This window comes from Notamacropus eugenii, chromosome 3 (assembly GCF_028372415.1).
Source record: "Notamacropus eugenii isolate mMacEug1 chromosome 3, mMacEug1.pri_v2, whole genome shotgun sequence".
NCBI classification, from domain to species: domain Eukaryota; kingdom Metazoa; phylum Chordata; class Mammalia; order Diprotodontia; family Macropodidae; genus Notamacropus; species Notamacropus eugenii.
The window spans coordinates 130,668,093-130,682,079 of NC_092874.1; the positions used below are offsets into that span (position 1 = coordinate 130,668,093).

At 33.7% G+C, this 13,987-nt stretch overlaps 1 protein-coding gene across 2 annotated transcripts in view; it reads right to left on the reverse strand.

Annotated features, from left to right (window-relative positions):
* Nucleotides 1-1,243: 1,243 nt before the first annotated feature.
* ING3 (inhibitor of growth family member 3) overlaps nucleotides 1,244-13,987 on the reverse strand; it is a 52,539-nt gene continuing 39,795 nt past the window's right edge. Inside the window, exons 7-12 of one of the 2 annotated variants that reach the window (XM_072652909.1) lie at nucleotides 12,844-12,924; nucleotides 12,350-12,507; nucleotides 11,632-11,822; nucleotides 10,203-10,395; nucleotides 4,129-4,167; nucleotides 1,244-2,130 (exon numbers count right to left, since the gene is read on the reverse strand). In XM_072652909.1, coding sequence (XP_072509010.1) covers nucleotides 2,014-2,130; nucleotides 4,129-4,167; nucleotides 10,203-10,395; nucleotides 11,632-11,822; nucleotides 12,350-12,507; nucleotides 12,844-12,924 — 779 coding nt within the window. In that variant the 3' untranslated portion in view covers nucleotides 1,244-2,013. Of the gene's footprint in view, nucleotides 2,131-4,128; nucleotides 4,168-10,202; nucleotides 10,396-11,631; nucleotides 11,823-12,349; nucleotides 12,508-12,843; nucleotides 12,964-13,987 lie in introns of both variants that reach the window. The other variant, XM_072652907.1, reaches the window with a different exon arrangement.

Here is a 13,987-nt window from a genome sequence, read left to right on the forward strand (position 1 = left end):
ATATATATATATATATATATATATATATATATATATATATATATATATATATAATAAAATATTTAGTTTCAGTTTAACTTATCAATGTGTAATTTTTTTCAATGGTAAAAATCAAAATGGATCTAATGAAATCCATACATTGAAAGTGGCTCCAGCAGCAATTTAGCATATTCCTGGCTCAGAAGCCAAGATAGTGCTGAAAATAAGATGCTATAAAAGATTTTTACCTTTGACTAATTACAGTAAGATGACTGAGCTGGAGAAAATCATGCTGCACCATAGGAAGGAGTATATTATATAATTCAGTGGCATATTCAGACAATATGCTAATAACTAGTTATTATTTTATATCGTTTTCTAAAGGCTTTATTAATAAGCTACCAATTAAAGGCGTCATTGGTGCTCACTTAAAAAAGAAGCTTAACTTGTGTTTATGTTACAATATGCTTGAGAGACATGTGACAGCTCTGAATCTTAGTGCTTGAAGGGACCTTAGAGATCATCTAATCCAGCCCCCTTGAATAGCATTGCATAGAACTTGCGCTATTTTTTGAAAGAGGCCTTCTATACAGGCTTATAAAGTGGTTTTGATTAAAGATGAAATCTGATGGGCCAACAAAGCTTTCAATATAGGTTTTCCCAAAAGAAACCTTAGGGATCTGAAATACTTATCTGCTGATCAGAAACTTCCATCTCAGTATCAAAACTCACTCACTGCAAAATTAAGAATTTCAATAGCACCTATGGAACAAAAATTCAATGTTTTTACAGGCAAATGCTGTAGTGACAGTCACTCTGGTTTTTATTAATAGGAAACTAAGGCCCAGAGTGTTTAAATATGACTTAGCTGTCATGCTAGTCTGGAGGAAAATAAAAAATAGAACCTAATTGTAAGCTTCTAATTCAGGAGTCTGCAATCTATTCGGTTGAGCATTTTGCCTTAAGACAAATATTTTATAATAACCATTTTTATTTATATAATGTAATTATATTTCTCTTTTTTCCCTTATACACTGAAGTAAAAGGGTATTCCTAAAAAAATAAATTTGCATTTAAAATTTACATTAAAAAGGTTTTTTTCTTATGTTCACATCACAAATTGCAAACAATATTAAAGAAATCACAGAACAGTCTGTATATCATGACACCCTGACCTCTTCAGATAAAATGAAAAAGGTGAAAGGTGATTGGGCTTTAGAAATTTTCGCTATTATCTGTTAAATGTGTAAAATATAAATACAAGTAATTTTAAAAAATTTTTATTTTAACACCTAATACAATTCCAATTTTAAGGATTACTTGCACAAAAAAATAAACACATTTGGTATAAAAATTTATCACTTTAACACCCTTTTCCCTCAAGCCCCCCCTCCCCACCCTCATGAACTGCATCCTATTTTGATGCAGAAACATATAAAGACTAATGGCACAAATTAGTTTTTACTCTACAGGAGTTTCTGTTTATGTACCCAAGTACTCTAGAGGACACCAGCCCACTTTATACATGAACCATTTTCTTCAGCCTGCTGAATTTAGTTTCACAAAGAAACAAAGCTATAAAGGCATTTAAAAACCATTATCTTAAATTCTTTTTAGAAGCACTGACTTTTTTTTTTGCAACCAGTTATATACATAGTGTTACATAACAGCTCTGGAGTACAGTACATGCAGCAGAATATACCTGTTAGATATAAAATACTTTTCTTAAAATCTTCATCGTTGGAATTCTTTGAAGATTAAATAATAGAATGCCCATTACTTCGAGAAAATGGCTGGAGAGTACAAATGTCTGCATATGTTGGCCACTGAAATAATCCAAGGCTAACTGGAATAGTATTTGTAGCACAATGGGAGTGCATAAATAATTTACTTACATTATTAAAACACAACTAATAAAATAATAGTTCAAGATCTTATAGGACTGCCTATGTTAATCCTTTAAGTGGTTGCCAGGAAATGTGGTTGGATGTTTAAGTCCCGTATAAAATGCTTGGCATGAAGTTTTTCCCAAGCTTATTTATGTCTACTGCCCCTTCTCTTCATTGCAGCAGTACACTGTGGACAGTACCATTTTCCTTTTGGTGCTTCCGTCAATCCAACACATCCATAATGGAACCACTCTATAGGGCACTAGAAAACAAAATGGCAATGAAAGTCTTTATTACCACTAGAAAAAAAAAACTACTGCCCCCCAAACCACCAACTGACAGACTATTTCAATTTAATTATCACTGTAATAATATAAAACTTTTTAGTGCTGAGGGGTGGATTGAATATGCATGTGTGTGTATATATGTGTGTATAAACAGTTAAAATGCACACTAAATAAATAGTAAATAGTTTACTGTTTATTACTATTCTATTGAGATGCAGTCTAGCCCTTTCATTTAACAAGTGAGAAACAAAGAATCTGATTACTGATGATAAACTTACTTTATTCATTGTGTCTATAATTAGCAATTCACTCAATTTCATCAAGTTGAAAAGTTGATCTATGACCCCTCAAAACCAAAGAGAAGTTAAGAGATACCTTGTATACAAGATAAATATATTTTAAATGTTTTAAAAATTTTTGCCTTACTCTAACTCCCTCCAAAAGTGTGGAAGCATGTTACAGATAAAAGCATTTATTTCTTCTGCATGTTTACAGTATTCACAGAGGTCAGTTCTAATATACAAAAGAATATACGTCCTTGGCCATTACACTGCTGCACCTGAATATAAAAAAAATTCTAAGAAATGGGGCAGAGATGGAGCAAGAAAGAAGCTGATGTATATATTACATGGACAAAGGTAGTGCTAATTACCTTTACCAACTGTTCAAGTAAAAGGTTTTTCTATGCCCTTTTTAAAAATAATACAATAAAACTCTTTGATAGAACCCACTTATGGCTAGGTAAGTGATTCTAGGAAGGAGAAGAGGAAATGTTGCTAGTGCCCTCCCAGCCTACTCCTTACTCCCTAAAACACAAAAAGGATAATGAGGTATAATAAAATGTAAAAGTTAAACCATCATTTTCCTCTTAACCTCAAGCTGTCTTTGAAATTTCAAATTTGATTTCATTATTAGAATATTAGTATGACCACTTAATTCTTCCTTCTTGCCACTTTCACAAAATTTAATGGTCTGGCTATAGCCAAATAACAATAAGAGACATGAAGAATGATATGAATATAGATACAGAAGAAAAATGCCAGGTCAGTAAATATTGTTTTCTCAGCATTTAATGAAACCAAATCCAAAACAGGCTCCTTTTTTATGGAAAAGACTCTTTTCCAAAAATCTTTAAAAATAAACCAACAAATAACTTCTATGTCTCTACTGCCTGAAAGTTTGTAAGTTCCTTAAGGTCAGTGTGGTATCTATCCATAATATATTCCCAAATGCCTTACATAAATCAGAAAACGAACATTTGGTGTTCATCATTTGTAAGACAGTATGTGTCACTGTCTTCAATTCAATGAATGGAATAGGAATGTAATTCAGAGATTTCCATAATTTCTCAAACACTCGCTAAACCATTCCTTTTCGAAGTTCTACGTCTGTTGCAATAAATATATCCTAGATATTGTTAAGAACATTTTTCTTTTGGAACAAAAAGGTGCCAAATTTTCATCCATGAAGACAGTTGAAAGATATGTTAGAAGTCATTAAACTAGCATTACATTTTAATATTCGGTAAATTTAAGGACATTATTTACTTTTGGAATGTTCCAACATTACAAAAACATTCATCAACAACCATAATAAACCTATATAAGTAGAGCATTCCTCACTTCCCTCTCCCAAATGCAAAAAAACCACTTTGCTTTTATTTGGTATATAATTTGTAAATGCCTATAAATGTACACACATTTGTCCCCAATAGGAAGTAATGTGAGGTGAGGGACCATTTCTCTTTTTTTTTATATTCTCATTGCCTAGCACTATATCTGTTAGTAGGCAGTTAATTAATGCTTGATGACTGATTTCAATTTTCTTAAGTCCAAATTAATAACAAACAAAAACTTGCTTCTTTGGTATGTAAACACAATTTTGAGATTACATCACAGAACTAAAGGACAGACTTGGAATATTAAAAAGTTTATGTTTTCTATCATTCCAATATATGTAATTTTGATACTTACATCTTGGTTATCACATCCTACCATTTCACCATAGGATACCTAATTAAAAAAAAAATTAAAGGTGAATATCTAACAAATACCTAACAAAAATACTCTGAATGTTCAAAATGCACTTAATCATTGTAATTTCCAATTTACATATTGCTTATACAATATCTCACAAATAACTATATGTGATTCTTACATATAAATGGTCACTTTGTTTGGGTGACCTCTCCCTCTTCTCTCTGCTACTATTGTCATAGCTTTGGATTTTCCTCTTTTCATCTTCCTCTTGGCCTACTGCTCAACTAATCATTCCAACCTATGCTTTGCATCTCACCTTACTTTAGGGTCAGTTGAGAATAGGAGGCAAGAATAGCATTAGTAAAGGAAAAGGACAGTAAGTCTTTGGAAGATTCTTTTCTTCACCTTCCTACTTCTACTAACAACCCTCCTCCATCCCATCTGCTCATCCCATCTGCTCACCCTCACTCATCATCAGAGATCCTTCTACTCTCTAGCTCTGGCCTAAGAATGCTGTGGTTCCTAAGCGTATGTGAATTTCAATCCTCAGACTGTATTAATACCTTGGGGGGGGGGAGGGAAGAAAAGGAGATAGAAAACTAAACAAAGGAGAAACTTTTAAAACTTTCCATGGGAGACTACCCCCAATACCACTACCCATACTACAAGGTTGGAAAGGCTTTGAATGCAGTCCTGATGAGACAGTCAATCCACTGTCTGAAGACCAACTTAATCAAGTACAGGCCATCACAAAATGAGTGGTCATTAGGTAATGAATTCTTTTGCCCAGGATGACCTATGAAATTGATAAAAATACAAAAATCTCTGATCCCCATATATGCAGTGGTTATGGCAATGTAGCAGAAAAAGCAAGGATTAACTGCTAAGAATGAGTTTTTAGATCATCTACAAACACTAGTATAACTGTTGGTATGCAATGTAACATTTCTGTCCGATAACTAACAAGCTGATACATCACTGGAATTAATCCTATTCATGCAGAAAGTCCTTGCTATAAACAAAACGAGAAGAAATGAAGAATTTGTAATTCAATAGAAGATTGGTCTAGAGGTTCTCCTTGGAGAGGTGAATATGGAGTTAGTAGAGATGGCTTTATTGTGTACTCACAAAAAAAGAAAAAAAAACATTTTATGGCACATTCGGTCATCTTGTCTTGAAGTACTCATGATGAGCATAAGTAAATTGATCACCATAAAGATAATTCCAGTTTACAAATCAACATTTATTGTAGAAGATGAAGCAGCAGAGAAATTTATGAAGAATTAACAGTCATTTAACAAAGGCAACACATGCCCCACTAATCTACTTCTTCAGTGCAAAGGTATGCAGATGTAAGATGGTAAAAAAAAATTTTTTTTAAAATAAAGTTTGGAATAAAGAAATGAAAAAGGACAAAAGTTAGGAGACTATGCAGAAACTTCACACTGCCACATCACAAATAGATCCTTTAACAAGGGAAGTGGAAGGTACTAGAACATCAGACATCCTCGCAAAATAAAAGATGAAACTGACTACATCTGAACTAGAAAATGCTTAATAACTGATAAGGAAGTCATTCTAAATCCAGTCTTATGTACTGTAAAATCAACCATTGGTTAGAACAAAGATCAACAAAAGCATCCAATCAAATAAAAGGATAAGAATGAAAAAAATTGAAAATAGTCACAAAATCTTTAATTTGACCTATTCAAACAAGCTATTAGTCTAAAAAAAAGGGGAAAATGGACAAAGATAAAGATACCAACTTTTGGTAATTACTATTTATAAAAGAGGTTTGAACAATGTAAAAGTTAGCAAAAGAAGAAACCCAGAAACTGCCTCAGAGGCTAAAGTTGAAGGGAAAATTGCTCTGTAAAAAGCTTAGCATGAGACCAAGTTAAATCAGATTATACTGAATATTCAAAAATAAAACTAGAAGAACAATGAATAGATGTGAAGTGGAACACATCTATCAGCATTTCTAAAGTGATCTACTTCTTTGGTAAATGAAACCATTAAAACTGGACTCTGTCACTTCAGTAAATGATGTGTTACGTGAGCAAGAGAAAATAATACTTAGGGAGATGAAGTCAGGAAGGACAGTTAGACCTGAATAAATACCTAAGAAAGCCAATCTTCAAGTAACACAATTTTAACGGAACTCAGAAAATAATTTTCAAGATCCCAAAGACAATAATACTACAAAATAATAGGAAAGAAGATACTAAGTACTAATCCACATGTCTGCGTTCCTCTCTATAAAACTGTTTTGAGAATGATCTATTTATAGAACAAGGGTCCTTCATGAAAATATGAGAATTGATGAGGAAGGCTTTCACAGATAATTCTTTACAACAAACTATAGCTTCAGTCACAAAACTGACTGAGCAATTAGATATTAAAAGATCCCACTGTTTATTAATCAGCAAAAACAAGTAAATATATTTTACTTGGCAGATTCTCGTCCAACTAAATATCTTCTGTATATGACTTAATATTATGCAAAATTCTATAATAAATGCCCAGGTAAACTGTTTAATCATCAACAAAAATGAATGAAACAGATAATATGTTTGTGAAAAGATGTTCACATTGTGCTCGTCGAGAATGTTTCATACAAAGTCCTAACAAAAGAGAAATTCTGATATTTGATAAGGTATTATGGATGCTCCTGTTGGTAGATGACTTTGTGCTGATTTACACTACACACCAGAACACTGGGCCTCTTATGAAATCTATGATTACAAAAAAAAAACAAAGACCAGCCTAGCAATCCACGCAAGAAAAAAAAAGTGGATGAAGAATACATATTGCCCAGATACTAACACATAATTAGACAGGCAGTCCATTAATTTAGTCTGTCAGTGTGTACATGTTAGGCAGATACTCCAGTTCTACAATGAGCTGTGTAAAAAATTGAATAGGATCAGATAAGGCTAGACTGAATCTGGGAAACTGTAGCACTTTTAATCATTCCAATTTCCTGGGTGCTGAAAAAAGCCACTCTAAACTCTACTAACTCATATTTTAAATACCAATAATATTATTCCAGTGATGCTTTTGGTTGCAAATCATAGAAAACTATGATCTTAAAATCACAGCAGCAAGTGACCTGAAAGGCAACAGAAAATGCATTTGGTCTAAATAGGCATTGCTATTTCTTGCACATTAGAGAGGATATAAACAATTATCAAGGATATTTAAGACCAGAAAAACTGAGATGGGTTGATTATATAGTAACAATCAGGAATAACAGATGGACAGTTTAAGTCCTACAGTAGTAAGGAAAAATTTTTTAAAAAGCAGAGGAAGAGAGCCAACGTAATAAAAATGACAATTCTACCTACACTAATCTACTTATTCAATGTCATCCTAACTAAATTACCAAAAAAACTATTTTACTGAACTAGCAAAAAAAAAATGAAATTAATGTGGAAGAACAACAGATAAAGAATATCAAAGGAATTAATGAAAAAAAAATATAAAGGAAGAAGATCTGATTGTACCAGATCTTAAACTATGTTACAAGGTGGTAACTATGAAAAGTTATCTGGTACTGGGTAAGAAATAGAAAAGTGGATCAGTGGAGCAGAATAGGTGTACATTATTACACAGTAGTAAATTATTATAGTAATCTAGTATTTGACAAAAGTAAAAATTTAAGCTTTTGGGATAAAAATGTACTATTTGGTAAAAACTGTTGGGAAAAATGAAAAGCAGTCTGGTAGAAACAGGGCATGGATCAATAGCTTACATCATTTATCAAGAAAAGGTCAAAATGGATACATCACCTAGATATAAAGAGAGCTATCATAAGAAAACTAGAAAAACATGATTAATTAGAGAATGCAAATGAAAACAACTCTGAGATAACATCTTACACCTATCAGATTGGCTAAAATGATAGAAGGGGAAAATAACAAATGTTGAAGGGGATGTGAAAAAACTGGAATTATAAACTGATCCAACCATTTTGGAGAGCAATCTAGAATTATGCTCAAAGAATTATTAAACTGCCTGTACCCTTTAACCCAGAAATACCACTATTAGGTCTGTTTCCCAAGATGATGGGGAAAAAGAAAAAGAATTTATATGTTCTAAAATATTTATAGCAGCTCTCTTTGTGGTGGCAAAGAACTTGAAATTGATGGGATGCCCATCAACTGGGGAATGGCTACACAACTTGTGGTATATGATTGTAATGGAACAGTACTCAGTAAGAAATAATGAGCAGGCTGATTTTAGAAAAACATGGAAAGACTTGTATCAAATGATGAAAAGTGAAGTGAGCAGAAGCAAGAAAATACTGTATACAGTAACTGCAATCTTATTTGAAGAATAATTGTAAACAACAAGTTATTCTGAGTACTCTAACTACTCAACTCAACTATAAAGAACCTATGAAGGAAGATGCTATCCACCTCCAGGAAAAGAACTGATAAACAGAAGTATGCATATTATACTTTTGTATATATTTATAAATCTGCATCAAATGGTGGCCTTCTCTAATGCGAAGTGGGAAATGAGGAAGAGAGACAATTCAGAACTTAAAACTCAAGAAAAACAAACAAATAAATAAAAACCAGAAGAAGGATTCCAGTACATTGGCTAGATCTTTTATGATAATTTATGTGAAAACACCGACAGGAACTGCACTGAATGAGGTGTGGATGGATTTTAACTGGAACTGATATTAGAATCTACACATCAGTAAGATCAAAGATGCAATAAAGTATAAATAACAAGGTTACTAATAGTATGAACCCTGAGACAAACCTCCAAAGTGGTGTGTGTGTTTGTCGGTCTGTCTGTCTAGCATGGAAGAGTAAGAGAAAAGCAATCAAATTTTGTCTTGTTCTGTAATGGGTCAGAGGGGAAGAATACTGGTTGGAAAAAACAGATGGTGACAATGGAAAGGAAAGTAGGTCTTTCAAAGAAAAGAAATGAGATAAAGGAGTCAGGCCAAGATGAACCCTGTTCCTTAACCTTTGCCTCAGACCACAAAGCCACCACTTTGTGCATGGAGCTAGGAAAGTAACAGCTCCCACTGTGCGAATGGATGTTACAGATTCCTGGTTTCCTCAGTAAACAATCTGATTACATTTCTCAATGAAACATTTTTATGAAGGTTCATTTCTATAGTCCTGGTACTTCAGATCTACAGTTTAGTTATGTTATAAATGTAAAAAGAATTTATTATGAAGGAGAACTGGCAGACACTACGAACTTAGATACCTTCTATGATATTACTTCTATGGGAAAGTGGTCCATAATTCATAATGACTATGAACTTTTAAGAACTTCCATAACTACTTATACTCATGAAATATGAAAAATGAAACCCTAAAATCTTTTTGCAAAATCATCTTTACATTTTATTAAAAAAGCAAAATAACATAGGGCCTCAGTTCCCAAATTCCTATGTACAGACTAAGTAAAAACAGAACTTTAGCAAGCTGATGAAAACTGTAATAAGTAAAGACATTACTGCACACATTTATAACATATAAAATAGGAGATTATTAAGGCTTATTACTTTTTTGAGGGGTAGGTATAATTTAGTTCATCTATTTGCCCTAAAAGTTTCAGGCTAAGTAACTGAGTAATCAGCAGAAGACCTTCTTGTTGTGGCATTTCTGCACCTTGATAGGCTAGTTTATTATCCCTTCTAACAAAATAAGGAATAAACAAACATTAAATAAAAAACAGGTACCCAATTAAGTATATTTACGGAATTTTTCCAGCTCATGAAAGGGTCAACATGAATCTTATTTTCTAAAAATAGTTTTTCTTGCATCAACTGACCAACTCATTCATTTTAGTGTGTAATTTCATGCCTTCTGCTTACATAGCTATGTATGTGTACTAGATCTACATACAATACATATTTCATTAAAATCCAGAATCAATTCCATCGTTCAGAGCCTTTCAGGGAAATAACTGAAAGGATGTACTAACAGAAGAATTTAAGGGAGAAGGGGAAGGTAGAATCTTTTAAAAACTAAACAGCTTTCTAAGTTGATTTTGTTTTTCACATCATCTGGATTAAGAATACACCAGATATTTACCTGATTACAAATACAATAACGTGGTTCATTTGGGTCATAAGTCCAATCAACCTGGTTGTTTGAATCAGACTCTGGTATTGCTGTTGTTTGTTGAGAGAGTTCTTGTGCTAATGCTGATGATGAGGAACATGATGATAAAGAGGAAGAAGAAGAGGAAGACGATGACTGCTGGCTTGAAGACTTGTTGTTGTTTCTGAAAAATAGCAACAATTTTACTTGGTAGATAATCTAAGGAATGTCAACTAAAGAATTTCCATCCAGGTGTCTGCAAGGGAAAAATCTGATTATATTACTTAGTATTTACTTTTAATATGTAATTTTTTAAAAAGTATTTCAGATATAAGAATGAAAATTTTGTGAAATGGGGAAAAAAAAAGAGATGACAAAGACTCCTAAAAACCTGTTTTTTTGGCTGCTGGGTTATTCTTGACCCAGCCTCCTAGGTCACTGAGACAGCTGAGGCTATGTGAAACTAACTTCCTCAGTTCCCCTCTTCCATTCTTTAAAAACTTAACACCACCACCACCATCATTGTCATTTAATTCTTCTTCCCTTAGTTACACATATCCCTACTACTCACTAGGGCTGAGCTCTTGGCTTGCACCCTTGATCTGATCCCATTCCCTTTTGCCTTCTTTAGGACTTTACTCTGAAAGTTATCCCCTTCACCCCAACCTAAAAGAAATGATGTCCCTTCACATTGTAGCTACAATCCCATCTCTCATTCCCTAGCTTCCTAAAAAAGTGGAATAAATCTAATGCTTCCACTTTCCCCACATCCTCCCTTAAACCCAGCAAGGCTACCAATGAGTTCCTAATCAATAAATCCACTGGCATTTTCCCCTTGTCATTACCTTCCATGGCCTCTCTGTAGCTTTCGACATTGCTAACCACCTTCAGATACTTTCTCCTTCTAACTAAACTGTCCTTGTTTCTTCTGTGTACTTCAGCCATATCTCTTTCTTTTATTCCCAATTTCCTTAATGTGGATGAATGTTCCCTAAAGGTTTGTTTTAGGTCTTTCTTTTCCCCTTCTTTCTACAGTCTCTTCCTTGGCAATCTCATTTACTTTGATGGCTTCAGTTATCAGTGTTATGCAGATGACTTCTAAATATCTGTCTCCAATGTTGACTTCTCTGAGCTCTAGGCCCATATCCAATAGCTTTCATTACATCTCCACTGGCATGTCCAAAGTACATCCCACTCCTAAATGTCATCATCTTTGTAGGGATAGGAACAAAAGTTACGCAACAATATTAACCTGACTTACGCTACTAATTATTCCTGCCCAGTACTTCTGTAGTCTGTATCCTTATTTAAAGGTGCAGAAGAACAGGCTGTATGGTCCCCAGAGAGGATGCTTTTGGGTATTTGTTTTAAAATAAATAAGATAAATAAGACAAAAAATAAAAAATAAAAAAAAACTCACTTGCTTTTTCGACCACTCCGTGAGTCTGTTGCTGCTGAACTTATGGTCTGAGTTAATGTAGATGCCAATGCTGATGAAGAATAGCCAGTTGATTCCCTGGCTAATGAAAATTCTCTTCCTAGCTGGAAGTCATTATTCTTAAAAGCTTCATAGCTAGCCTTTAAACTTGATGTTCTTCTACCTTCTTTCATCTAAAAAAAGATACTTGACAGTATTAGAATACATAATTATTATAATATTATTTCCCTTGTATTGGTTAACATTAATATTATTACAATTAAAACTGCTGCATCTGAATATTAAAAAATCAGGCATTATTCCCTCATGAAAATATGTACTTATCTTCTTACCAGAAGCACTATGTGGCAGGGCAAATGTGCCAACATCTGTAATGGGATGAATAATCTCAAAAACTACAGAAAAAACCCCAAGAATATAAAAAAAGGTACAAAAGCCAAAGTGTGATCCTAACAGATTTGCCTTTCATCACCTTATAATCTCCAAACCTGTAACGGTTTACATTACAAGCTTAACTTGTTAATTTTACCCAAGAAAATTAGATATAAAACTATTTCAAATGAACTAATATGGAGCTAACAGAATTGATTTCATTTAAAAGAATTCTACCTCATCCACATTTTACGATATTTGTTAGGGTTATACACAGACTGGCAAAACAAAACTACCTGCTCTGTCCCCATGTCTAATTATCCTTTACCTGGGCTGTGGCTTGAACTGCTTGGGCTGCTGCCATGGTAATTGCCCCGGCTCCAGTTCCCGAAGATAATGAGCCAATGTTATAGGATGCCAGCGGTTGAGAAGAATTCACATTGTAAGCATTGTTAGAAGACGTTGAAGAATTATTGTTTCGGCATCCTGGGTGAAATTAAAACACAAATGGAATTGGAGAAAGTATAATTTCAATATGATAAAAAATATTCCTCCCCCATTCAGACAGTTATCAATAAATTCAAAGATAATACTGCTTAATTAAAAGAAAGTCACGATAAATTGACTTGACTAAGCAAAGTGTCACGGAATTCCAAGGAGAATGAATTTTTTCTGTTTTTTTTTTTCCTCTAATAATAATATATAAAACATATTTCATTTTTTTAAACGAGGTGCAAACTGCCAAGAATCCTATTTTTTTTTAATTCAGCCTTAACATAAATTGAGAAATGTCATAAGTTATATTTAAGAAATTAAAATTACCTGGTGTATTTTCCTTAGAGGCATCTGATGTAAGAGTGGATAGAAGAGCTTCAGATTTAAACTTCTTTTCAGGAATGTGATCTGTTGTAGTATGGTGAGAAGTTGGATTATACTTCCTTTCTGAATAAGAATGAAGAATTACTTGGTTTTCAAATTTTGGAAAACTATGGTTGGGGAAAGTAAGAGTACTTCTTTTCAAACAGAACTTTGATTAAAGTATTTCAGTTTAGTTATAAATCTTGGGTCTCATAATTTTGTGTGGAAAAGGGGGAAAACATCAGGTACTAGGGGTCTGTAGGAGTGCCAAGGCCTAAAGTCAGGAAGACTTGAGTTCACATTTAGCCTCACATACTTACTAGCTGTGTGACCCTGGGTAAGTCACTTAATTTCCATTTACTTCAGTTTCCTCATCTGTAAAATGGGGATAATAATAGCACCTAACTCCCAGGGTTGAGGTGATCAAATATGATAATAATTGTAACATGCTTAGCAGAGGCACATAGTAATCATCATATAAATGTTAGCTATTATTACAAAGAGACATAGGTTGATGTAAGATGATCTGAAGGGGGTAAGGTACTAAGACCTTGGTGGATGGGGTTCAGGAAAGATTTCACACAGAAAGCAGCCTTTGAATTGAAGATCAAAAGAAATTTTTCTGAATTCAGTCACTGTCCTAGATCAATGTCCTCAAATGCCTCTCAAATTTTTGCAACATTTTCTAACTGGTTTCCTTGCCTCAGGCCTCTCCCCACTCCAATCCATCCTCCAATGGAGGATAGATGCCAAAGTGATTTTCCTAAAAACATAGGTCTGATGTGTTATTCTGGTACTCCAGTGGTTCCCTATCACCTGAAGGAGGCAAACAGAAGTTCCTCTCATTGGCATTTCACAACGTGGCCCCAATCTACCTTTCCAGCCTTATTCCACATGACTCGTCCTTTCACTAACACTAGAGTCTAGCTAAACTAGTCATCTTACTGTTCCTTCTATACAGCACTGAATCTCCTGTCAATGTGCTTTAACTTGTTTCTAGAATGCATTTAAAATATCTTAGTTTCGTTCAAGGATCAGATAGGTGCCACTTTGTAAATGAAACCATTCTCATGTCCCACTACACCTCAAGCTGTGCTAGGAGTTTCCC